Genomic DNA, 27,205 nt, shown 5'->3' with positions numbered 1-27,205 from the left:
AAGAGAAGGTCCTGGAAAAGTGGCAGTCGGTCCCACCACCACCACCACCACCACTACTACCACCACCACCATCACACCACCACCACCACCACCACCATGAGGGAACCAGTCATCCTTTTACTCCTTATGGTAAGAAAATAACGGCACATTTTTATAAGTCTTTATTTTTTTTATTTGCCGATAACTATTAGCTGTACTGGTGGTAGTGATGGTGGTGGTGGTAGTTAGTAGTAGTAGTAGTAGTAGTAGTAGTAGTAGTAGTAGTAGTAGTAGTAGTAGTAGTAGTAGTAGTAGTAGTAGTAGTAGTAGTAGTAGTAGTAGCATCATCAGTACAGGCTGGACCTCCTAAATCCGGAATTCCGTAATCCGACAAATTCAATAATCCGGAATAATTTGAATTTGCGGGAATGATTCAAATTTCCCAAAATAAAGTTTGCCGAAACGCTGCTACGAGACGGCAGTGTGTGTGTTTGTGTGTGTCCTGCATGTATATTGACTTGTGCAGCTAACACACACACACACACACACGGGAGCGGCGAGGCAAATGGGCAAGTCTCTTAATGTGTGGCCCCTGTTCACCTAGCAGTAAATAGGTATGGGGTGTAACTGGAGGGGTTGTGGCCTCGCTGTCCCGGTGTGTGGAGTGTGTGGTGTGTTAATGTAGGTGTGTTGAGGCAGCAGTAAATAGGTACGGGGTGTAACTGATTGTGGCCTCACTTTCCGGTGTGTGGAGTGTGTTGTGGTCTCAGTCCAACCAAGATCGGTCTATGAGCTCTGAGTCGCTCCGAATGGGAAGACTGGCTGGGTGACCAGTAGGAGACCGTGGTGAATTACACACACACACACACACACACACACACACACACACACACACACACACACACACACACACACACACTTTGAAGGAGTTTCAAGTAACTGTGGAGGAGATCAAGAATATGATGGGGAGTTTAGAAGTGAGAAAAGCTGTGGGACCTGATGGGGTATCAGGATGGATTTTAAGAGAATGCAGGGAGCAACTGGCAGAAAAAGTTTGTGAAGTAATTGATGCCTTATTAAGGGAAGGTGTAGTGCCCCAAGACTGGAAAAGAGCTAACATTGTCCCAATCTATAAATCAGGTAACAAGAGAGACCCATTGAACTATAGACCAGTGTCACTTACAAGTGTGGTAGCTAAGATGTGTGAGAGGGTGGTGAAGAATAGATGGACAGACTTCTTGGAGAAAATGACATACTTTGTGAGTGTCAATTTGGTTTTAGAAAAGGGCGTTCATGCACGACAAACCTGATATGTTACTATTCGAGGGTGATAGATGTAATACAGGAAAGAGATGGTTGGGCTGATGGAATATATCTGGATTTAAAAAAGGCCTTTGATAAGGTACCACACCGGAGACTGATCTGGAAACTTGAAATGGTAGGAGGAGTGCATGGCAGTTTACTAAAATGGATGGAAGACTTTTGGTAGGAAGAGAAATGAGAACAATAATTAAGGACAGACCATCAGAATGGGGCTTGGTGGAGAGTGGAGTTCCACAGGATCAGTGTTGGCACCAGTAATGTTCGGGTCTACATAAATGACATGGTGGATGGGGTGTCCAGTTATGTGAGCCTATTTGCAGACGATGCAAAATTGTTAAGAAAAGTGAGATGTGACAAAGATTGCGAACTACTCCAGGAAGACTTGGACAGAATATGGAAATGGAGCTGTACATGGCAAATGGAGTTCAACACGACAAAATGCAAGAAATTAGAGTTTGGCAAGAGTGAAAGAAGAATCAGGAGTATGTACAAGATAGGAAATGAAGACATAAAACCAGTCATGAAGAAAAGACCTTGGGGTGACAATTACCAATGACCTATCGCCAGAGAGACATATAAACAAAATAATTGGAGAAGTATTGAACTTATTGAGGAACATAAGAGTGGCGTTCAGATATTTAGATGAAGAAATGATGAAGAAAATAATTACTGCAATGATAAGACCGAGGCTTGAATATGCAACAATACAGTGGGCTCCAAACTTAAAGAAACACATAAGGAAACTAGAGAAAGTACAGAGGGCTGCAACAAAATGGTGCCTGACTTAAGAGATTTGACTTATGAAGACAGACTGAACAGAATGCAACTTCCGACCCTGGAAAACAGAAGAGAAAGGGGAGACCTGATAGCAATATACAGAGTGATGATTGGCATGGAAAAATGGATAGGGAAGATCTGTGTATGTGGAATGAAAGAATGTCGAGAGGGCATGGGAAAAACTAAAATGGCCACTTATAGGAGAGATGTGAAAAATATAGCTTCCTCATAGAAGGGTGGAAGCATGGAATAGTTTAGACGTGGAAGTGGTCAACGCAAGGAATATTCATGATTTTAAGAAAAGCTGGACATTAGTAGATATGGAGACGGGACAACACGAGCATAGCTCTTTCCGTATGTTACAATTAGGTAAATACAATTAGGTAAATACACACACACACACACACACACACACACACACACACACACACACACACACACACACACAAAAGCCATGTCATGGAAATGGGAAAAAGTGAAAGACGACCATGTGGAATCTATAACATGGGAGATGGAGTAGAACTAGAAAAAGTAAAAACGGAAAAGGACTTGGGAGTGACGATGGAAGAAAATAATCAACCAGTAAGCCATATTGATAGAATTTTCAGAGAGACGTATAATTTGCTAAAGAATATTGGAGTAGCATTTCACTATATGGACAAGGAAATGATGAAGAAATTGATAAGTACTATAATAAGACCCAGATTGAAATATGCAGGAGTAGTGTGATCCCCTCATAAAAAGAAACACATAAGGAAGTTGGAGAGACTACAAAAAATGGCTACAAGAATGGTTCCAGAATTTGAAGGGATGACATATGAGGAGAGACTAAAGGCTATGGATCTACCAACCCTGGAACAGAGAAGAGAGAGAGAGAGAGAAAGGATCTGATACAAGTTTATAAACAGATTATCAGAATGGATCAAGTGGAGGCTATGAATGGATGCTGGAAGGTATTCACAAAGGAGACTGCTTTTGACAAACCACTGGTAATGGAACAGAAAGGGATTATGAAGGAGTTTCAAGTAACGGTGGAGGAGATCAAGAACATGATGGGGAGTTTAGAAGTGAGAAAAGCTGTGGGACCTGATGGGGTATCAGGATGGATTTTAAGAGAATGCAGGAGCAATTGGCAGAAAAAGTTTGTGAAGTAATTGATGCCTCATTAAGGGAAGGCGTAGTGCCCCAAGACTGGAAAAGAGCTAACATTGTCCCAATCTATAAATCAGGTAACAAGAGAGACCCATTGAACTATAGACCAGTGTCACTTACAAGTGTGGTAGCTAAGATGTGTGAGAGGGTGGTGAAGACTAGATGGACAGACTTCTTGGAGAAAATGACATACTTTGTGAGTGTCAATTTGGTTTTAGGAAAGGGCGTTCATGCACGACAAACCTGATATGTTACTATTCGAGGGTGATAGATGTAATACAGGAAAGAGATGGTTGGGCTGATGGAATATATCTGGATTTAAAAAAGGCCTTTGATAAGGTACCACACCAGAGACTGATCTGGAAACTTGAAATGGTAGGAGGAGTGCATGGCAGTTTACTAAAATGGATGGAAGACTTTTGGTAGGAAGAGAAATGAGAACAATAATTAAGGACAGACCATCAGAATGGGGATTGGTGGAGAGTGGAGTTCCACAGGATCAGTGTTGGCACCAGTAATGTTCGCAGTCTACATAAATGACATGGTGGATGGGGTGTCCAGTTATGTGAGCCTATTTGCAGACGATGCAAAATTGTTACGAAAAGTGAGATGTGACAAAGATTGCGAACTACTCCAGGAAGACTTGGACAGAATATGGAAATGGAGCTGTACATGGCAAATGGAGTTCAACACGACAAAATGCAAGAAAATAGAGTTTGGCAAGAGTGAAAGAAGAATCAGGAGTATGTACAAGATAGGAAATGAAGACATAAAACCAGTCATGAAGAAAAGACCTTGGGGTGACAATTACCAATGACCTATCGCCAGAGAGACATATAAACAAAATAATTGGAGAAGTATTGAACTTATTGAGGAACATAAGAGTGGCGTTCGTATATCTAGATGAAGAAATGATGAAGAAAATAATTACTGCAATGATAAGACCGAGGCTTGAATATGCAACAATACAGTGGGCTCCGAACTTAAAGAAACACATAAGGAAACTAGAGAAAGTACAGAGGGCTGCAACGAAAATGGTGCCTGACTTAAGAGATTTGACTTATGAAGACAGACTGAAAAGAATGCAACTTCCAACCCTGGAAAACAGAAGAGAAAGGGGAGACCTGATAGCAATATACAGAGTGATGATTGGCATGGAAAAATGGATAGGGAAGATCTGTGTATGTGGAATGGAAGAATGTCGAGAGGGCATGGGAAAAACTAAAATGGCCACTTATAGGAGAGATGTGAAAAATATAGCTTCCTCATAGAAGGGTGGAAGCATGGAATAGTTTAGACGTGGAAGTGGTCAACGCAAGGAATATTCATGATTTTAAGAAAAGCTGGACATTAATAGATATGGAGACGGGACAACACGAGCATAGCTCTTTTCCCGTATGTTACAATTAGGTAAATACAATTAGGTAAATACACACACACACATGTGTGTGTGTGTGTGTGTATTTACCTAATTGTATTTACCTAATTGTAACATACGGAAAAGAGCTATGCTCGTGTTGTCCCGCTCCATATCTATTAATGTCCAGCTTTTTCTTAAAATCATGAATATTCCTTGCGTTGACCACTTCCACGTCTAAACTATTCCATGCTTCCACCCTTCTATGAGGGAAGCTATATTTTTCACATCTCTCCTATAAGTGGCCATTTTAGTTTTTTCCCATGCCCTCTCGACATTCTTCCATTCCACATACACAGATCTTCCCTATCCATTTTTCCATGCCAATCATCACTCTGTATATTGCTATCAGGTCTCCCTTTCTTCTGTTTTCCAGGGTTGGAAGTTGCATTCTTTTCAGTCTGTCTTCATAAGTCAAATCTCTTAAGTCAGGCACCATTTTCGTTGCAGCCCTCTGTACTTTCTCTAGTTTCCTTATGTGTTTCTTTAAGTTCGAGCCCACTGTATTGTTGCATATTCAAGCCTCGGTCTTATCATTGCAGTAATTATTTTCTTCATCATTTCTTCATCTAGATATACGAACGCCACTCTTATGTTCCTCAATAAGTTCAATACTTCTCCAATTATTTTGTTTATATGTCTCTCTGGCGATAGGTCATTGGTAATTGTCACCCCAAGGTCTTTTTCTTCATGACTGGTTTTATGTCTTCATTTCCTATCTTGTACATACTCCTGATTCTTCTTTCACTCTTGCCAAACTCTATTTTCTTGCATTTTGTCGTGTTGAACTCCATTTGCCATGTACAGCTCCATTTCCATATTCTGTCCAAGTCTTCCTGGAGTAGTTCGCAATCTTTGTCACATCTCACTTTTCGTAACAATTTTGCATCGTCTGCAAATAGGCTCACATAACTGGACACCCCATCCACCATGTCATTTATGTAGACTGCGAACATTACTGGTGCCAACACTGATCCCTGTGGAACTCCACTCTCCACCAATCCCCATTCTGATGGTCTGTCCTTAATTATTGTTCTCATTTCTCTTCCTACCAAAAAGTCTTCCATCCATTTTAGTAAACTGCCATGCACTCCTCCTACCATTTCAAGTTTCCAGATCAGTCTCTGGTGTGGTACCTTATCAAAGGCCTTTTTTAAATCCAGATATATTCCATCAGCCCAACCATCTCTTTCCTGTATTACATCTATCACCCTCGAATAGTAACATATCAGGTTTGTCGTGCATGAACGCCCTTTCCTAAAACCAAATTGACACTCACAAAGTATGTCATTTTTCTCCAAGAAGTCTGTCCATCTAGTCTTCACCACCCTCTCACACATCTTAGCTACCACACTTGTAAGTGACACTGGTCTATAGTTCAATGGGTCTCTTGTTACCTGATTTATAGATTGGGACAATGTTAGCTCTTTTCCAGTCTTGGGGCACTACACCTTCCCTTAATGAGGCATCAATTACTTCACAAACTTTTTCTGCCAATTGCTCCTGCATTCTCTTAAAATCCATCCTGATACCCCATCAGGTCCCACAGCTTTTCTCACTTCTAAACTCCCCATCATGTTCTTGATCTCCTCCACAGTTACTTGAAACTCCTTCATAATCCCTTTCTGTTCCATTACCAGTGGTTTGTCAAAAGCAGTCTCCTTTGTGAATACCTTCCGAAAGCATCCATTCATAGCCTCTGCCATTTCCTGGGATCTTCACTGTATACTCCATTTACTTCTAAACTTTCAATACTTTCTATTTTTGATGTTGTTGTTCACATGTCTGTAAAAAGCCTTGGTTGGTCTTTACATTTATCAATTATATCCTTTTCTTGTTTCTTTCTTTCTTCTCTTCTAATCAACACATATTCATTTCTTGCTCTTTTGTAACTTTCCCACTGCTTAATCCGTCTTTTCCTTCTCCACCTCTTCCATGCATCCTCTTTTCTTGTTCTAGCCTTTTCACATCTATCGTTAAACCAGTCCTGCTTTCCAACTTCTATGTTGTCTTATTGGTACAAATTTTTCTCACCTTCTTTGTATATTTTTATAAATTCCTTCCACTTTTCATTTGCTCCTTAGCACTCTTGAATTTCATCCAATTTGTCTCTTGAAAGAATTTCTTTAGGTTTCCAAAATCTGTCTTGGCATAATTCCATCTTCCCACTTTATATTCTTCATTTCTTCTAGATTTCTCTTCGTCTATCACCTTGAACTCCAAAACTGCATGATCACTCTTTGCTAAAGGGCACTCCACCCTCATCTCCTCAATGACCATTGGCTCTGTACTAAAGACCAAGTCCAGTCTTGACGATGCTCCTCTCCTCCAAACCTAGTATCTTCTTTGACCCACTGAGTTAACACATTTTCCATTGCCAGTGTCAATAGTGTATTTCCCATGTTGTCTCTGATCCTTCCATTGACCAGTCCTCCCAACACACCTCTTTACAATTAAAATCTCCCATCATTATAGTTCGTTCACAGCCACCCAACATTTCTTCCAGACATGTTCCTGTATCACTTATCATTTCTTCATATTCCTGTACTGACCATGCATTTGTCTTAGGTGGTACGTACACCACTATGTAGTGCCTCTTTTTTCCTTCATTAGTTTCTGCTCTGATCTTTAGCACTTCTGCCTTTCCCATACCTTTTTTCACTTGATCCACCTTTATATCTTTTTTAACCAGCAACATCACTCCTCCTCCCATCTTACCTACTCTATTTCTTTTCCAAACGTTATATTTCCTTCTCCAACCTTCATCAGGTCTTCCTCTCTCAGTTTTGTTTCAGTAAGACCCACAATATCTGGGTTCTTGTCCTCAAGTAATCGTTGAGTTCTAAAATCCCCGATATCACTCCATTTATGTTGGAATACATTACATTTCGCTCATATGTAAGTTTCTTTAGTCCTTTCTTGCTGTACTTTTCTGGGTTATGAACCACTTCCTCAGTCTCATATCCAAGATTCTCCAGAAAACTCTTTCTTCTCCTCTTCTGTCCTCTCTTCATTTTTTTCAAAGCCTCCTTTCTCAACTCATTTAACATTTCTCTTCCTTTTCACCGAGATCTCTTCTCAACCAAATCTTCCTTGTTGTTTCCTGCTGGGCTAGCCTCCATGACTTCTCCACCAATTCATCTACATCCTTTTGTGACTTAAGTTTGATTCTTATTGGCCTCATACCTTCTCTTGTGAACTTTCCAATTCTATGGAAGTCCTCTATTTCTTGTACTAGGTCTTTTCCTCCTCTTGCACCACATTAATGATATTATTTATCACCTTTTTATGTTTTTCTCTCTCCATTTTACTCGGTGTCTTATCCTCCTCCACACCAAATATCACCACACATCTCTTTTGTCTACAGTTTCCTCACCAATGTCTCATTTGACTTAATAACCTTCACCACTTTCTCAGCTATCTTCTCTTCTATGATCTGTTGATCTATAATTTCAGCAAGGCCCAAAGTTTTCTCCCTGACTCTTTGATTTCCTTTTCCAGACTTGCAACTTTGTTGTTTTTTTTTTTTTTTTTTTTTTTTTTTTTTTTTCACTGTTTGATTTCTGCAGTCTCTCACAGCCAGACTTACCCTGTTAACAGCTCAGAGCTCATTATTTCCATCTTCATATCCTGAGACCAGGCACACACCACACACAACAACAGGTCACAACTCCTCCATTTACATTACTTACTCACTGCTAGGTAAACAGGGCTACACATGAAAGGAGACACACCCAAATATCTCCACCGGCAAATCCAAGAATCATGGTCCTCTGGCTTTGAAGCCAGCTCTAACCACTGAGCTGTGTGTGTGTGTGTATTTACCTAATTGTATTTACCTAATTGTAACATACGGGAAAAGAGCTATGCTCGTGTTGTCCCGTCTCCATATCTATTAATGTCCAGCTTTTTCTTAAAATCATGAATATTCCTTGCGTTGACCACTTCCACGTCTAAACTATTCCATGCTTCCACCCTTCTATGAGGAAGCTATTTTTTCACATCTCTCCTATAAGTGGCCATTTTTAGTTTTTTCCCATGCCCTCTCGACATTCTTTCATTCCACATACACAGATCTTCCCTATCCATTTTTCCATGCCAATCATCACTCTGTATATTGCTATCAGGTCTCCTTTCTCTTCTGTTTTCCAGGGTCAGAAGTTGCATTCTTTTCAGTCTGTCTTCATAAGTCAAATCTCTTAAGTCAGGCACCATTTTGTTGCAGCCCTCTGTACTTTCTCTAGTTTCCTTATGTGTTTCTTTAAGTTCGGAGCCCACTGTATTGTTGCATATTCAAGCCTCGGTCTTATCATTGCAGTAATTATTTTCTTCATCATTTCTTCATCTAAATATACGAACGCCACTCTTATGTTCCTCAATAAGTTCAATACTTCTCCAATTATTTTGTTTATATGTCTCTCTGGCGATAGGTCATTGGTAATTGTCACCCCAAGGTCTTTTTCTTCATGACTGGTTTTTATGTCTTCATTTCCTATCTTGTACATACTCCTGATTGTGTGTGTGTGTGTGTGTGTATTTACCTAATTGTATTTACCTAATTGTAACATACGGGAAAAGAGCTATGCTCGTGTTGTCCCGTCTCCATATCTATTAATGTCCAGCTTTTTCTTAAAATCATGAATATTCCTTGCGTTGACCACTTCCACGTCTAAACTATTCCATGCTTCCACCCTTCTATGAGGGAAGCTATATTTTTCACATCTCTCCTATAAGTGGCCATTTTAGTTTTTTCCCATGCCCTCTCGACATTCTTCCATTCCACATACACAGATCTTCCCTATCCATTTTTTCCATGCCAATCATCACTCTGTATATTGCTATCAGGTCTCCCTTTCTTCTGTTTTCCAGGGTTGGAAGTTGCATTCTTTTCAGTCTGTCTTCATAAGTCAAATCTCTTAAGTCAGGCACCATTTTCGTTGCAGCCCTCTGTACTTTCTCTAGTTTCCTTATGTGTTTCTTTAAGTTCGAGCCCACTGTATTGTTGCATATTCAAGCCTCGGTCTTATCATTGCAGTAATTATTTTCTTCATCATTTCTTCATCTAGATATACGAACGCCACTCTTATGTTCCTCAATAAGTTCAATACTTCTCCAATTATTTTGTTTATATGTCTCTCTGGCGATAGGTCATTGGTAATTGTCACCCCAAGGTCTTTTTCTTCATGACTGGTTTTATGTCTTCATTTCCTATCTTGTACATACTCCTGATTCTTCTTTCACTCTTGCCAAACTCTATTTTCTTGCATTTTGTCGTGTTGAACTCCATTTGCCATGTACAGCTCCATTTCCATATTCTGTCCAAGTCTTCCTGGAGTAGTTCGCAATCTTTGTCACATCTCACTTTTCTTAACAATTTTGCATCGTCTGCAAATAGGCTCACATAACTGGACACCCCATCCACCATGTCATTTATGTAGACTGCGAACATTACTGGTGCCAACACTGATCCCTGTGGAACTCCACTCTCCACCAATCCCCATTCTGATGGTCTGTCCTTAATTATTGTTCTCATTTCTCTTCCTACCAAAAAGTCTTCCATCCATTTTAGTAAACTGCCATGCACTCCTCCTACCATTTCAAGTTTCCAGATCAGTCTCTGGTGTGGTACCTTATCAAAGGCCTTTTTTAAATCCAGATATATTCCATCAGCCCAACCATCTCTTTCCTGTATTACATCTATCACCCTCGAATAGTAACATATCAGGTTTGTTGTGCATGAACGCCCTTTCCTAAAACCAAATTGACACTCACAAAGTATGTCATTTTTCTCCAAGAAGTCTGTCCATCTAGTCTTCACCACCCTCTCACACATCTTAGCTACCACACTTGTAAGTGACACTGGTCTATAGTTCAATGGGTCTCTTGTTACCTGATTTATAGATTGGGACAATGTTAGCTCTTTTCCAGTCTTGGGGCACTACGCCTTCCCTTAATGAGGCATCAATTACTTCACAAACTTTTTCTGCCAATTGCTCCCTGCATTCTCTTAAAATCCATCCTGATACCCCATCAGGTCCCACAGCTTTTCTCACTTCTAAACTCCCCATCATGTTCTTGATCTCCTCCACAGTTACTTGAAACTCCTTCATAATCCCTTTCTGTTCCATTACCAGTGGTTTGTCAAAAGCAGTCTCCTTTGTGAATACCTTCCGAAAGCATCCATTCATAGCCTCTGCCATTTCCCTGGGATCTTCACTGTATACCCATTTACTTCTAAACTTTCAATACTTTTCTATTTTTGATGTTGTTGTTCACATGTCTGTAAAAAGCCTTGGTTGGTCTTTACATTTATCAATTATATCCTTTTCTTGTTTCTTTCTTTCTTCTCTTCTAATCAACACATATTCATTTCTTGCTCTTTTGTAACTTTCCCACTGCTTAATCCGTCTTTTCCTTCTCCACCTCTTCCATGCATCCTCTTTTCTTGTTCTAGCCTTTTCACATCTATCGTTAAACCAGTCCTGCTTTCCAACTTTTCTATGTTGTCTTATTGGTACAAATTTTTTCTCACCTTCTTTGTATATTTTTATAAATTCCTTCCACTTTTCATTTGCTCCTTAGCACTCTTGAATTTCATCCAATTTGTCTCTTGAAAGAATTTCTTTAGGTTTCCAAAATCTGTCTTGGCATAATTCCATCTTCCCACTTTATATTCTTCATTTCTTCTAGATTTCTCTTCGTCTATCACCTTGAACTCCAAAACTGCATGATCACTCTTTGCTAAAGGGCACTCCACCCTCATCTCCTCAATGACCATTGGCTCTGTACTAAAGACCAAGTCCAGTCTTGACGATGCTCCCTCTCCTCCAAACCTAGTATCTTCTTTGACCCACTGAGTTAACAGTGTGTGTGTGTGTGTGTGTGTGTGTGTGTGTATTTACCTAATTGTATTTACCTAATTGTAACATACGGAAAAGAGCTATGCTCGTGTTGTCCCGCTCCATATCTATTAATGTCCAGCTTTTTCTTAAAATCATGAATATTCCTTGCGCTGACCACTTCCACGTCTAAACTATTCCATGCTTCCACCCTTCTATGAGGGAAGCTATATTTTTCACATCTCTCCTATAAGTGGCCATTTTAGTTTTTTCCCATGCCCTCTCGACATTCTTCCATTCCACATACACAGATCTTCCCTATCCATTTTTTCCATGCCAATCATCACTCTGTATATTGCTATCAGGTCTCCCTTTCTTCTGTTTTCCAGGGTTGGAAGTTGCATTCTTTTCAGTCTGTCTTCATAAGTCAAATCTCTTAAGTCAGGCACCATTTTGTTGCAGCCCTCTGTACTTTCTCTAGTTTCCTTATGTGTTTCTTTAAGTTCGAGCCCACTGTATTGTTGCATATTCAAGCCTCGGTCTTATCATTGCAGTAATTATTTTCTTCATCATTTCTTCATCTAGATATACGAACGCCACTCTTATGTTCCTCAATAAGTTCAATACTTCTCCAATTATTTTGTTTATATGTCTCTCTGGCGATAGGTCATTGGTAATTGTCACCCCAAGGTCTTTTTCTTCATGACTGGTTTTATGTCTTCATTTCCTATCTTGTACATACTCCTGATTCTTCTTTCACTCTTGCCAAACTCTATTTTCTTGCATTTTGTCGTGTTGAACTCCATTTGCCATGTACAGCTCCATTTCCATATTCTGTCCAAGTCTTCCTGGAGTAGTTCGCAATCTTTGTCACATCTCACTTTTCGTAACAATTTTGCATCGTCTGCAAATAGGCTCACATAACTGGACACCCCATCCACCATGTCATTTATGTAGACTGCGAACATTACTGGTGCCAACACTGATCCCTGTGGAACTCCACTCTCCACCAATCCCCATTCTGATGGTCTGTCCTTAATTATTGTTCTCATTTCTCTTCCTACCAAAAGTCTTCCATCCATTTTAGTAAACTGCCATGCACTCCTCCTACCATTTCAAGTTTCCAGATCAGTCTCTGGTGTGGTACCTTATCAAAGGCCTTTTTTAAATCCAGATATATTCCATCAGCCCAACCATCTCTTTCCTGTATTACATCTATCACCCTCGAATAGTAACATATCAGGTTTGTCGTGCATGAACGCCCTTTCCTAAAACCAAATTGACACTCACAAAGTATGTCATTTTTCTCCAAGAAGTCTGTCCATCTAGTCTTCACCACCCTCTCACACATCTTAGCTACCACACTTGTAAGTGACACTGGTCTATAGTTCAATGGGTCTCTTGTTACCTGATTTATAGATTGGGACAATGTTAGCTCTTTTCCAGTCTTGGGGCACTACGCCTTCCCTTAATGAGGCATCAATTACTTCACAAACTTTTTCTGCCAATTGCTCCCTGCATTCTCTTAAAATCCATCCTGATACCCCATCAGGTCCCACAGCTTTTCTCACTTCTAAACTCCCCATCATGTTCTTGATCTCCTCCACCGTTACTTGAAACTCCTTCATAATCCCTTTCTGTTCCATTACCAGTGGTTTGTCAAAAGCAGTCTCCTTTGTGAATACCTTCCGAAAGCATCCATTCATAGCCTCTGCCATTTCCCTGGGATCTTCACTGTATACTCCATTTACTTCTAAACTTTCAATACTTTCTATTTTTGATGTTGTTGTTCACATGTCTGTAAAAAGCCTTGGTTGGTCTTTACATTTATCAATTATATCCTTTTCTTGTTTCTTTCTTTCTTCTCTTCTAATCAACACATATTCATTTCTTGCTCTTTTGTAACTTTCCCACTGCTTAATCCGTCTTTTCCTTCTCCACCTCTTCCATGCATCCTCTTTTCTTGTTCTAGCCTTTTCACATCTATCGTTAAACCAGTCCTGCTTTCCAACTTCTATGTTGTCTTATTGGTACAAATTTTTCTCACCTTCTTTGTATATTTTTATAAATTCCTTCCACTTTTCATTTGCTCCTTAGCACTCTTGAATTTCATCCAATTTGTCTCTTGAAAGAATTTCTTTAGGTTTCCAAAATCTGTCTTGGCATAATTCCATCTTCCCACTTTATATTCTTCATTTCTTCTAGATTTCTCTTTGTCTATCACCTTGAACTCCAAAACTGCATGATCACTCTTTGCTAAAGGGCACTCCACCCTCATCTCCTCAATGACCATTGGCTCTGTACTAAAGACCAAGTCCAGTCTTGACGATGCTCCCTCTCCTCCAAACCTAGTATCTTCTTTGACCCACTGAGTTAACACATTTTCCATTGCCAGTGTCAATAGTGTATTTCCCCATGTTGTCTCTGATCCTTCCATTGACCAGTCCTCCCAACACACCTCTTTACAATTAAAATCTCCCATCATTATAGTTGTGTGTGTGTGTGTGTGTGTGTGTGTGTGTGTGTGTGTGTGTGTGTGTGTGTGTGGCCTTGCTGTGGTGGCACGGGTGGAGGAGGTGCAGGGTAGGGAATGGTCTCATTGTGAACATGGTGGTGGTGGTGGTGGTTTGGTTGGTGGTGGTTGGTGGTTTGGTTAGTGGGTTCTCTTCTTTCAAAACAATTTCTTAACCACACCAAAAGCTAACAGAAGATTATTACTTACTTGAAAAAAATAAATTAATAAAAAAAAAAAAAAAAAAAACTAAGATAATATCATTCTTTCTTTAACCCCTTCAGTAGCATGACATATTTCCCTATTCATTCTGGTGACTATTTGGTCATTTCCTACAGCTTCAAAAACTCATGTGGGGGATTAAAATAGTGAAGACTGTGGCCATTAATCTTCTGACCTCCATAGACCTTTCCTAACATCAATAAAATGGTCTAATGGTACACATATCTCAAGGTAAAAATGTGTCCTAGTACTGAAGGGGTTGAAATAGTGAAGACTGTGGCCATTAATCTTCTGCCCTCCATAGACCCTTCCTAATGTCAATCAAATGGTCTAATGGTACACAAATCTCAAGGTAAAAATGTGTCCCAGTACTGAAGGGGTTAAAATAGAGAAGACTGTGGCCATTAATCTTCTGACCTCCATAGACCCTTCCTAATGTCAATAAAATGGTCTTATCATACACAAATCTCGCATTTCCATATTCATTCTGGTTACTATTTGGCGAATTTACACAGCTTCAAAACTTAAGAGGAAAGAGATTAAAATAATGAAGACTGTGGCCATTAATCTTCTGCCTTCCATAGACCCTTCCTAATGTCAATAAAATGGTCTAATTGTACACATATCTCAAGATAAAAATGTGTCCCAGTATTGAAAGGGTTCAAATAGTGAGGATTGTGGCCATTAATCTTCTGACCTTCATAGACCCTTCCTAATGTCAATAAAATGGTCTAATTGTACACAAATCCTAGGGTGAAAATGTGTCCCAGTATTGAAGGGTTAAAACAGTGAAGACTGTGGCCATTAATCTTCTGCCCCCATAAACCCTTCTGAATATCAATAAAATGGTCTAATGGTGCACAAATCTCAAGGTAAAAATGTGTCCCAGTACTGAAGGGGTTAAGTGTCCTGAAAACACTCTTAAACATTAAAATATTTCCTCAAACTTGACTTAGAGGAAAATTTAACAAAAGATCTCCATTAATCAACCAGATATGATTTTTTTTTTTTTTATTCATTTCTTTCTGTTTGTTCCTCAATTTATTGATTAATTTAAGGTACTGTTTGTCTTTTCACTGTCTGTCTGTCTGTCTGTCTGTATGTCTCTAATACTACAACCTAAAAAAGATAAAAGAAGAGGAAAAATAAATCTAATATATATATATATTTTTTAGAGAGATAAATGATTTATTTATTAATTTTATTTAATGACTCTCTCTCTCTTTCTCTCTCACAGGTGATGCAAGGAGCCTATGGAATATTTTGGCATTATCCCTTCATGAAAATGTTCCACCCCACGGGATATAACTGCAGATATGCTGAGGTATGTACACACACACACACACACACACACACAGGGTAATAGAGAGACTGTCTATATGAAAGAGATTAAAGTAACCAAGCTTGAAATAAAAAAGTTGATGACGGAATTGGATGAGGAAAAGGCAATGGGACCGGATGAAGTCTCAGGCAGAATACTGAAAGAATGTAGGGAAGAACTAGCAAGTCCAATATACAACATCATAAAATGCTCAATAGAAAATGGAACAGTGCCAGTGGAGTGGAAAAGAGCTGAGGTGGTTCCCATATATAAGAGCGGAAGGAAGGAAGAACCTTTAAATTACAGGCCGGTATCACTAACTAGTGTAATATGCAAGATGTGTGAAAAAATAATAAAGAAGCAATGGATCGAGTTTCTTGAAGACAACAAAATATTATCAAATAGCCAATTTGGTTTTAGAAAAGGTCGGTCATGTGTGACAAATTTATTGAGTTTCTACTCTAGAATAGTTGATAAAGTACAAGAGAGAGAGGATGGGTTGACTGTATTTATTTAGATCTAAAAAAGGCTTTTGATAAAGTGCCACATGAAAGATTACTATGGAAGTTAGAGGAGAAGGGTGGCTTAAAAGGAAGCACATTGAGATGGATGAAGAATTACTTAAGGGGGAGAGAAATAAGGACGATAGTTAAAGATATGAAGTCCAAGTGGAGAACAGTAGACAGCGGAGTGCCACAGGGGTCAGTATTGGCACCAATACTTTTTCTCATATATATAAATGACATGCCAGAGGAGTGAACAGCTACATAAATCTGTTTATGGACGATGTGAAACTGTGCAGAGTCATTAAACAAAAAGAGGATTGTGAAATACTACAGGAAGACTTAAACAAGATCTGGAAATGGAGCAAAAAATGGGAGATGGAATTCAATGTGGACAAAAGCCATGTCATGGAAATGGGAAAAAGTGAAAGACGACCAGTGGGAATCTATAAGATGGGAGATGGAGTAGAACTAGAAAAAGTAAAAAGGAAAAGGACTTGGGAGTGACAATGGAAGAAAATAATCAACCGGTAAGCCATATTGATAGAATTTTCAGAGAGACGTATAATTTGCTAAGGAATATTGGAGTAGCATTTCACTATATGGACAAGGAAATGATGAAGAAATTGATAAGTACTAAAATAAGACCTAGATTGGAATATGCAGGAGTTGTGTGGACTCCCATAAAAAGAAACACATAAGAAAATTAGAGAGACTACAAAAATGGCTACAAGAATGGTTCCAGAATTTAAAGGGATGGCATATGAGGAGAGACTAAAGGCAATGGATCTACCAACCTTGGAGCAGAGAAGAGAGAGAGGATCTGATACAAGTTTATAAATTGATTAATGGAATGGATGAAGTGGATAATGAGAAACTGATCCTGAGAGAAGAATATGACTTTAGAAGCACAAGATCGCATAGTAAGAAACTAAGGAAGGGACGATGTCTGAGAGATGTTAAAAATTTAGTTTCCGCAAAGATGTGTTGAGACTTGGAACAGTTTGAGTGAGGAAGTGGTATCAGCAAAGAGTGTACATAGTTTTAAAGAAAAATTGGATAAGTGTAGATATGGAGACGGGACCACACGAGCATAAAGCCCAGGCCCTGTAAAACTACAACTAGGTAAATACAACTAGGTAAATACACACACACACACACACACACACACACACACACAAAAGTCATGTCATGGAAATGGGAAAGAGTGAAAGACGACCCGTGGGAATCTATAAGATAAGAGATGGAGTAGAACTGGAGAAAGTCAAAAAGGAAAAGGACTTAGGAGTGACGATGGAAGAAAACAATCAACCAGTAAGCCATAATGATAGAATTTTTAGAGAAACATAATTTGCTGAGGAATATTGGAATAGCATTTCACTACATGGACAAAGAAATGATGAAGAAATTGATAAGTACTATAATAAGACCCAGATTGGAATATGCAGGAGTAGTGTGGACTCCCCATAAAAAGAAACACATAAGGAAATTGGAGAGGCTACAAAGAATATTAACAAGAATGGTTCCAGAATTTGAAGGGATGACATATGAGGAGAGACTAAAGGCTTTGGATCTACCAACCCTGGAACAGAGAAGAGAGAGAGGAGACCTGATACAAGTTTATAAATTGATCAACGGAATGGACCAAGTGGATAATGAGAAACTGATCCTGAGAAGACTATGACATCCGAAGCACAAGATCGCATAGTAAAAAGCTGAGAAAAGGAAGATGTCTGAGAAATATTAAAAAATATAGTTTCCCGCAGAGATGTATTGAGACGTGGAACAGTTTAGATGAGGAAGTGGTGTCACCACCGAGTGTGCATACTTTTAAAGTAAGATTGGATAAGTGTAGATATGGAGACAGGGCCACACCAGCATAAAGCCCAGGCCCTGTAAACTACAACTAGGTAAATACACACACACACAACACACACACACATACTTTTTTCATTTATATAAACGACATGCCAGAAGGAGTGAACAGCTACATAAATCTCTTTGCGGACGATGCGAAACTGTGCAGAGTCGTAGAGCAAAAAGAGGATTGTGAAATACTGCAAGAAGACCTAAATAAGATCTGGAAATGGAGTAAAAAGTGGGAAATGGAATTCATTGTGAACAAAAGCCATGTCATGGAAATGGGAAAGAGTGAAAGACGACCCGTGGGAATCTATAAGATGGGAGATGGAGTAGAACTGGAGAAAGTCAAAAAGGAAAAGGACTTAGGAGTGACGATGGAAGAAAACAATCAACCAGTAAGCCATATTGATAGAATTTTTAGAGAGACATATAATTTGCTAAGGAATATTGGAGTAGCATTTCACTACATGGACAAAGAAATGATGAAGAAATTGATAAGTACTATAATAAGACCCAGATTGGAATATGCAGGAGTAGTGTGGACCCCTCATAAAAAGAAACACATAAGAAAATGGAGAGACTACAAAAAATGGCTACAAGAATGGTTCTAGAATTTGAAGGGATGACATATGAGGATCTACCAACCCTGGAACAGAGAAGAGAGAGAGAGAGGGGATCTGATACAAGTTTATAAATTGATCAACGGAATGGACCAAGTGGAAAATGAGTATCTGATCCTGAGAGAAGAATATGACACTAGAAGCACAAGATCGCATAGTAAGAAACTGAGGAAGGGAAGATGTCTAAGAGATATTAAAAAGTATAGTTTCCCACAAAGATGTGTTGAGACGTGGAACAGTTTGAATGAAGAAGTAGTGTCTGCAACGAGTGTACACAGTTTTAAGGAAAGATTGGATAAGTGTAGATATGGAGACGGGGCCACACCAGCGTAAAGCCCAGGCCTTGGAAAACTACAACTAGGTAAAAACAACTAGGTAAATACACACACACACACACACACACACACACACACACACACACACACACACACACTGAATAACAAATAAATAAATAAATGCCAGTGAAATGATGAGAGAGAGAGAGAGAGAGAGAGAGAGAGAGAGAGAGAGAGAGAGAGAGAGAGAGAGAGAGAGAGAGAGAGAGAGAGAGAGAGAGAGAGAGAGAGAGAGAGAGAGAGAGAGAGAGAGAGAGAGAGAGAGAGAGAGAGAGAGAGAGAGAGAGAGAGAGAGAGAGAGAGAGAGAGAGAGAGAGAGAGAGAGAGAGAGAGAGAGAGAGAGAGAGAGAGAGAGAGAGAGAGAGAGAAATATTTGACAGGACACAGAATAGAATAAAAACACACACACACACACACACACACACACACACACACACACACACTAATGTTTGTCCCATTTTCTTTGCATGAATCAGCCCGGTGGAGTGATGATGGACCCTGATACACAACTAGTGCCTGGACAAGTAAGTAAACACACACACTAACTCACAATTAATTCATAAATACATTAAATAAAATAAATGAATAAATAAATAAATAAATAAATAAATAAGATTCTTTCTATTTTTAGGTTTAAAGATTTTTTTTATTTCCATTTTTTCTTCTTTTGTGAACAGATAATAATAATAATAATAATAATAATAATAATAATAATAATAATAATAATAATAATAATAAATAAATAAAGTTAGCATGTTTTTTTAGTTATTGTGTATATATAACTTATTCATTTATTTAGTTATTTATCATTTTTCTCATTGCTGTAGAGAAAAATAATAATAAATAAATAAATACACTTAACCCTCGACTATGGCCCAATCGGGGTCAAAATAGCCGCGCCATAGCCGAAAACGATAGCCGAATTGATCTTGGCGGGAAGGCGGTTTTAGCCAATGAGCGCTCAGATATCCCCTGACGTCATGGCTGGGTGCGCGATAGTAGGCATCTGAGGTCGCGATAATGAAATTTTAGCAGCTTTTCATGGGTGTGTGATAGCAATGAAACACGATAGCTGAAGTCGCAATAGCCGAGGGTTGACTGTAGATAAATAAATAAAATAACCATCTTTATTTGTTATTGTTTATATATTCACTAATTTATCTGTTTATTTGTTTATTTATTCAATGACTTCTTTTAATTTTTATTTCATTCTTGTTGTTTTAAAACGTTCCAATTATAAAAATAGATGGAAAAAAAAATTAGGCATGTTTTTTGTTATATCAAAATTGTATATTATATTAAATTGTTTTTTTCTTTCTTTTATTGTTGTTTAAATTTTTTTTTTTCTCTCTCTCTCTCTCTCTCTCTCTCTCCCTTGGCAGCATTTAACAGTGGCATCGACATATGAGGTGGAAAAGCATTATGTTCAATTGAGTTTCTACATCTGTCCTGCTGAGATACCAAAAGAAGTGAACAGGCCTTGGACATTTGACTGTAGGAAAAGGTAAGTACACACACACACACACACACACACACACACACACACACACACACACACACACACACACACACACACACACACACACACACACAAGGGTCAGTGTTAGCCCCCATTATGTTTCAAGTTTATGTAAACGACATTCACATTGGGTTAAACAGTTATATAAATTTATTTGCTGATGATGCAAAGTTGCTAAGAGTTATCAAAACCAGAGAGGACTGTCTGCTGTTGCAGGAAGATTTAAACAAGATCTATGAATGGAGCAAGAAGTGGAAATTGGAGTTTAATGCCAAGAAATGCCACATAATGGAACTAGGAAAGAGTAAGAGAAGACCAGTATGGAACTATTTGATGGGAGAGGAACAAATAATGAAGACTAAAGAGGAAAAAGATCTTGAAGTGATCATACAAGAAAATCTGAGCCCTGATAAACACATAAGCAAGATATTTGGACTATCATATAAGATGTTGACTAATATAAGAGTGGCATTTCATTACATGGATAAAGATATGATGAAAAAAATCATCACAAGCAAGATACGCCCAAGGCTGGAATATGCAGCAGTGGTGTGGTCTGCCACCTCTATAAAGGATATAAGGAAATTGGAAAGGATACAGAAGATTGCTACAAAGATGGTGCCGGAATTAAAGGACCTCACATATGAAGAACGACTGAAGGAAATGGGACTGCCAACCTTACAGGATAGAAGAGAACGGGGGGACCTAATAACAATGTATAAGATAGTAAATGATATTGAAAAGATAGACAAAGAAGACCTGGTGCTGTTGACGGAAGAAGATGGAAGGACAAGAGGACGTGAAAAGAAGATCAGGATGAGGCAGTGTGTGAAGGATGTTGCAAAATACAGTTTTCCACACAGAACACTGGAAAAATGGAATGCATTGGATAATGGAATTGTCACAGCACAGAGTGTGCATAACTTTAAAGAAAAACTAGATAAATGGAGATATGGTGACAGGACACTATGAGCCACACTCAAACCCTCTACAATACAACTAGGTAATACAACTAGGTAAAAATACACACACACACACACACACACACACACACACACACACACACACACACACACACACACACACACACACACACACTCTCTCTCTCTCTCTCTCTCTCTAAAAACACCCTTGAAAAACCTCCATCACTTCAACCAGAGCCTTTGCAAAGTACAACTATATACACACATATGCACACACTTCCTCTCTCTCTCTCTCTCTCTCTCTCTCTCTCTCTCTCTCTCTCTCTCTCTCTCTCTCTCTCTCTCTCTCAAAACACCCTTAAAAACCTGCATCACTTCAAGCAGAGCCTGTAGAAAGTACTGGAGATTCTAGAATGAAGCATAATGAAGATCCACTCACTCACTCACTCACTCACTCACTCTCTCACTCACTCACTCACTTACTCATTCACACTCTCACTCTTTCCCTCACTCACTCACTCACTCTCTTTCTCCCTGGCAGAGTCCCAGTAACCATCATTCAGGACATGCACTCAGCAACACTGGACGTTAAGATGATGTACTACTTCAACGTAACCCTCACCACCATCAGGATTCCTCGCCACATCTCATGCAGGCGCTGTGGTCTCATGGTAAGCTTGGGGGAGGGGAGGGAGGTGTGTGTGAGGGATTGTGTGCAGGGGGTGTGGTAGGGAAGTGTGTGTGTGTGTGGCCTTGCTGTGGTGTTGTCAGGGTTGGAGGAGGTGCAGGGTAGAGAACGGTCTCATTGAGAAGGGGCAGGGGTGGTGGTGGTGGTGGTGGTGGTGGTGTTGGTGGTGGTGATGGTGGTGGTGGTGGTGGTGGTGGTGTTGAGGCCAGTGTGTGTTTACCTAGTTGTATTTACCTAGTTGTAGTTTACAGGAGGGGAGCAAGCTCATATTGACCCGTCTTTATACCTTGTTTCGTCCAGCTTAGCTTTGAAACTGTGAACACTGACTGCATTTACGATGTCTTTATCTAATCCATTCCAGGTGTCCATAGGTCCATGAGGCAAACTGTACTTCTTAATGTCTCTTATACACTGCACCTTTTTCAATTTCTTCCCATGTCCCCTGGTGGCCCTTGTTTCCAGGCTTAAAAAGTCTCCAGGTTATTCACCATTCTATAAATACCTATCAAGTCTCCCCTTTCTCTCCTACTTTCAAGTGTAGGAATTTCCAGTTTTCTCAACCGCTCCTCGTAAGTCCAATCCTTCAGTTCCGGTACTAACTTGGTGGCTGCCCTCTGCACCCTCTCCAATTTTCTAATATTCTTCTTAGTGTGAGGGGACCACACGATCGCTGCATACTCCAGTCTTGGTCTTATCATAGAACTAATTAACTTTTTAATCATATCACCATCAAAATATAAGAAGGCTATTTTAATTCTCCTTAGCAGATTTGTTACTTCTCCCGTGATTTTATTTATATGCCTGTCTGAGGCTAAGCCTTCTGTAATTGTCACCCCTAAATCCACTTCCTCTTTAGACCTTTCCAAACTCAAATTTTCCATTTTGTAATTGCCGTGTACTCTCCATTTACTTTTTCGAAATTCCATGACTTTACACTTATTCAGATTGAATTCCATTTGCCAAGTTCTATTCCATCTACCAATTTTATCAAGGTCCTCTTGCAGTTTCATACAGTCATTCACATTTTTCACTCTCCTCATTATCTTGGCATCATCCGCAAACAAATTGATATGACTCTCAATTCCTTCAGGCAGGTCATTCACATAGGGAGGTGGTGGCATAGTGGATAAGGTGGTGAGCGACTGAGCGTGGGATCAGGCAGACGTCCATGCGTAGGTTCGAATCCCACCACGTACAGCCTTAAAACACTTTGCCATTTGTGGAGTGGTTTAAAGTTACCTACATATCACCATGATACCCAGGTTCTAGGTGGTTACACTCAAGATGAGCTTGGGTGGTGATATGGGCCCTAATATGCCCACCACTATAAATAAAATTGCCTGCGCCACTATTGGGCGGAAGCTGAACAGCGCTTCCCATACACTCTTCAAGTGAGCCTACAGGCGCTATAGGCCTTACCGTAAAAAAAAAAATAAATAAAAAATAAATGCCAAACATGACTGGTCCCAACACCAACCCTTGAGGTACTCCACTAGTGACCTTTATTCAGGAAGAACTACTATTTCTTATCACTGTTCTCATTTCCCTCTCACTAAGGTAATCCTTCATCCATTCCAATAATTGTTCTCCAAATCCTCCATTGTTCTTAATCTTGCATAGAAGCTTTTGTGTGGTACCTTGTCAAAAGCTTTTTTTTTAAATCTAGGTAGACACTGTCTACCTAACCATCCCTTTCCTGTACAGCATCTATTACTTTTGAATAGAACAACAACAAATTTGAGGAGTATGACCTTCCTCTTCTGTGTGTGTGTGTGTGTGTGTGTGTGTGTGTGTGTGTGTGTGTGTGTGTGTGTGTGTGTGTGTGTGTGTTTCACTGTTTGATCTGGTGCAGTCTCTGACGAGACAGCCAGACGTTACCCTAAGGAACGAGCTCAAAGCTCATTATTTCCAATCTTCGGATAGGCCTGAGACCAGGCACACACCACACACTGGGACAACAAGGTCACAACTCCTCGATTTACATCCCCTACCTACTCACTGCTAGGTGAACAGTGAACAGTGAACAGGGGCTACACATGAAAGGAGACACACCCAAATATCTCCACCCGGCCAGGGAATCGAACCCCGGTCCTCTGGCTTATGAAGCAGCGCTCTAACCACTGAGCTACCGTGTGTGTGTGTGTGTGTGTGTGTGTGTGTGTGTGTGTGTGTGTGTGTGTGTGTGTGTGTGTGTGTGTGTGTGTGTGTGTGTGGTATAAAGACAGACAGATAGACAGATCATACACTTATACACCACACTAATCCATTTTCTCTCTCTCTCTCTCTCTCTCTATGTGCAGGTGGAGGCAGTGATGTTGCGGCACCCAACATGCAAAGGATCTTACAAAATGAGGTCCTGTGCTTTCGTCAGCGTCAACAGACATTTCCCACCAATCTGCCCTCAAAGACCCAATGTACAACACCTTACCACTCCAAGACCCTCAATAACATTCCCTCTCCCTAACAAACTACCAGGACCTTACCCTCCCCCTGCTACAAGGCCATTCCCTTCTGAAGGATTTGAAAGGCCAGAAGCTCCCCCTGAGAAACTCGAAAGGCCAGTACCTCCCCCAGGATTTCCAAAGCCCTTCCCTCCCCCTGTAAGTCCTGACACCCTATTCTCTGAAACTCCTGAGGCCGCAGGTCCTCTCTTTGCCCCTAACACCCCAGAAAACCCTTTAAGACCTGAGACCCTATTCCCTGAAACTCATGAGACTGCAGGTCCTCTGTTCGCCCCCAAGGCCCCAGAAAACCCTTGCCACACCCCTGACACACCTGAAAGGACTCCTACAACTACGTGTGAGACAGACAAACACATCATCAACTTCTACAAACCCGGAGAGGAGGATGGTTCAAAGGCATGCTCAGCAACACCTAGCAATGGAGGCGTCAGGTTCACACTCAAACACTTCCCCGAGAGTCCAAAGGGAGAAAAGACCCCATCCGCACGCCATTACACTTCCGAGCTGAGTGACGAACTGCTACATGAGACACACTCCGACAATGAGGAGTCTGCTGATGTACATAAGGACATGAGATTGCTGGACCCAGGTTTCATCCCTCATTACCCAGACAGCACTGCAGAACGCCAATTCCTTCCATCACAGTTACCTACAAAGGCTGGCAATGTAGAGTACCCAAATTCCAACCCAATTCCACCACCTCATCCCTTACCCTATAAATCCACTCAGTCACCAGATCAACATGACAACCCAGGATTTCACGCAGAGTTCAGCGAGGAGGAAGGTTATCATCGCAGCTACAGTAGGGACCACAGCAGCCTGGATGAAAGCGATGGGATAGGCTATAGATCGAATGGATTGTCGCACTTCCATGATGACTATATGGAAGGGGAGCACCCACGATCAGCACAGCCCTCAACAGTACCCGCTAACCCTGGTAAGAAATATCTGCCATATTTTCTATAACGACACACCACTGACCTAACCGGCTCAATCTTAGTGAATGTCTGGAACTAGTAAGGCTGGAAATACTGTGGAAATACACCAAAAAAATGCAAAAGACTATCATCAAGAAATTATGAAAGCTAGAAAGTGCAATATCTGGAACTAAACTTGAAAGAAACCTAACTTAAACTAACGTAACTTACCTGAAAATACCCAGAACTCTCAAACATCAGGAATTTACGAGTCTGGAAAGCATGAAAACTCTATCATGAGGAAATTATGAAGCCTGGAAAGTACAATATCTAGAATTAAACTTGAGAGAAACCTAACCAAACCTAACCTAACTTAACTGAAAATACCAAATGCTCTATCATCAAGAATTTATGAGATCTGGAAAGCATGAAAACTCAATCATCGGAAAATCATGAAGGCTAGAAAGTATAACATCTGGAACTACACTTGAAAGAAACCCAACTTAACTGAACTGAAAATACCCAGAACTCTCAAACATCAGGAATCTATGAGGTCTGGAAAGCATGAAATTCTATCATCAGGAAATTATGAAACTTAACCTAATCTAACCTAACTGAACTGAAAATACCCAGAATTCTCAAACATCAGGAATTTATGAAGTTTGGAAAGCACAAAATCTGGAACTAAACTAAAATTAAACTTAACCTAACCTAACTTTGAAAAAAAAAAAAAAACATTAATTCTGCCACAAAAAAATCTGGACGTGTGTAAATGTTTGAACTTAAAAACTGGTAAAAATATTGATTCCTGAACTTATAAAAATGGAAAGCAAAAAAAAAAAAGAAAGAAAAAGTAGAAATGCCTCCATACAGCAAAAGATATTCATTTTTTTCTTTTCTTTTATCATTTTCCAGACTTTGATACATAAATGAAAGTGGAGGAAAAGATCTAAGAAAATAATAATAATAATAATAATAATAATAATAATAATAATAATAATAATGTCTTGAAACAGGAAATATCAGTCTTTTTATTTTTTTTATTTTCCAGACTTGTTATATAAATGAAAATGGAGGAAAAAGATCTAAGAAAATAATAATAATAATAATAATAATAATAATAATAATAACAGTAATTTCCGAGCCTGTTGTGAAAATGCAGAAATAACAAAAGCAGCAACTCTCTTGCCCCGTTGTGTCTTCCAAGCACCTTTGGAAATAAAAACCATTGAACTATTTCTTTCCTTTTCTTTAACCCAACACATCTTTACAAAATAATAAATAAAATAAATACCTCACTACAGTGGTACAGTGGACCCCTGCGTGCTTTGGGGTCCGAGGAGTCTCCAAGCGCAAGGGTTCAAATCCTGTCCACGGTCAGAGTGTAGGTTGGGCTTCCTCACTCCGGGCAACGGTTTCCTAGCGGGTGGGCTTTGAGATAGGAGGCGCCACAAAAAGTATCACCTTTAGCCCAGAAATTCCCATAAAATGCCCACGTGATGTAAGTAAATAAATAAATAAATAAATAAATAAATAAACAAATGAATATATATAAAAAAATGAAAAATGAAATGAAGGAAAGAGAAAATTATATTAAGTGATCTTTGGCTGTTTTATATATATATATATATATATATATATATATATATATATATATATATATATATATATATATATATATATATATATATATATTATCATTATTTTTCTTTTCTTTTCTTTTTTATTTTTAGGAGAGAATCAGAATTTCATAAAACATATACAGTATTCCTTTTTTTTTTTTTATCTTTGCTTATCTTATTATTTTACTTATATATTTTTTTTTGTGTGTGT

General features: G+C 39.4%; 1 protein-coding gene across 1 annotated transcript; it reads left to right on the top strand.

Moving 5' to 3' along the window:
• LOC123509293 (proline-rich extensin-like protein EPR1) lies at positions 1–25,839 on the top strand. Its single transcript, XM_045263507.1, has 6 exons — positions 1–129; positions 15,459–15,545; positions 19,340–19,387; positions 20,246–20,367; positions 21,847–21,976; positions 24,294–25,839. Exons 1-6 carry the CDS (start codon positions 97–99, stop codon positions 25,419–25,421), a joined length of 1,548 nt encoding a protein of 515 aa, XP_045119442.1. The 5' UTR covers positions 1–96; the 3' UTR covers positions 25,422–25,839.
• The last annotated feature ends 1,366 nt before the right edge of the window (positions 25,840–27,205 follow it).

The sequence above is a fragment of the Portunus trituberculatus genome, chromosome 26, assembly GCF_017591435.1.
Source record: "Portunus trituberculatus isolate SZX2019 chromosome 26, ASM1759143v1, whole genome shotgun sequence".
NCBI classification, from domain to species: domain Eukaryota; kingdom Metazoa; phylum Arthropoda; class Malacostraca; order Decapoda; family Portunidae; genus Portunus; species Portunus trituberculatus.
Note: the sequence above shows the minus strand (reverse complement) of the source record. Positions and strands in the feature narration are given on the sequence as shown.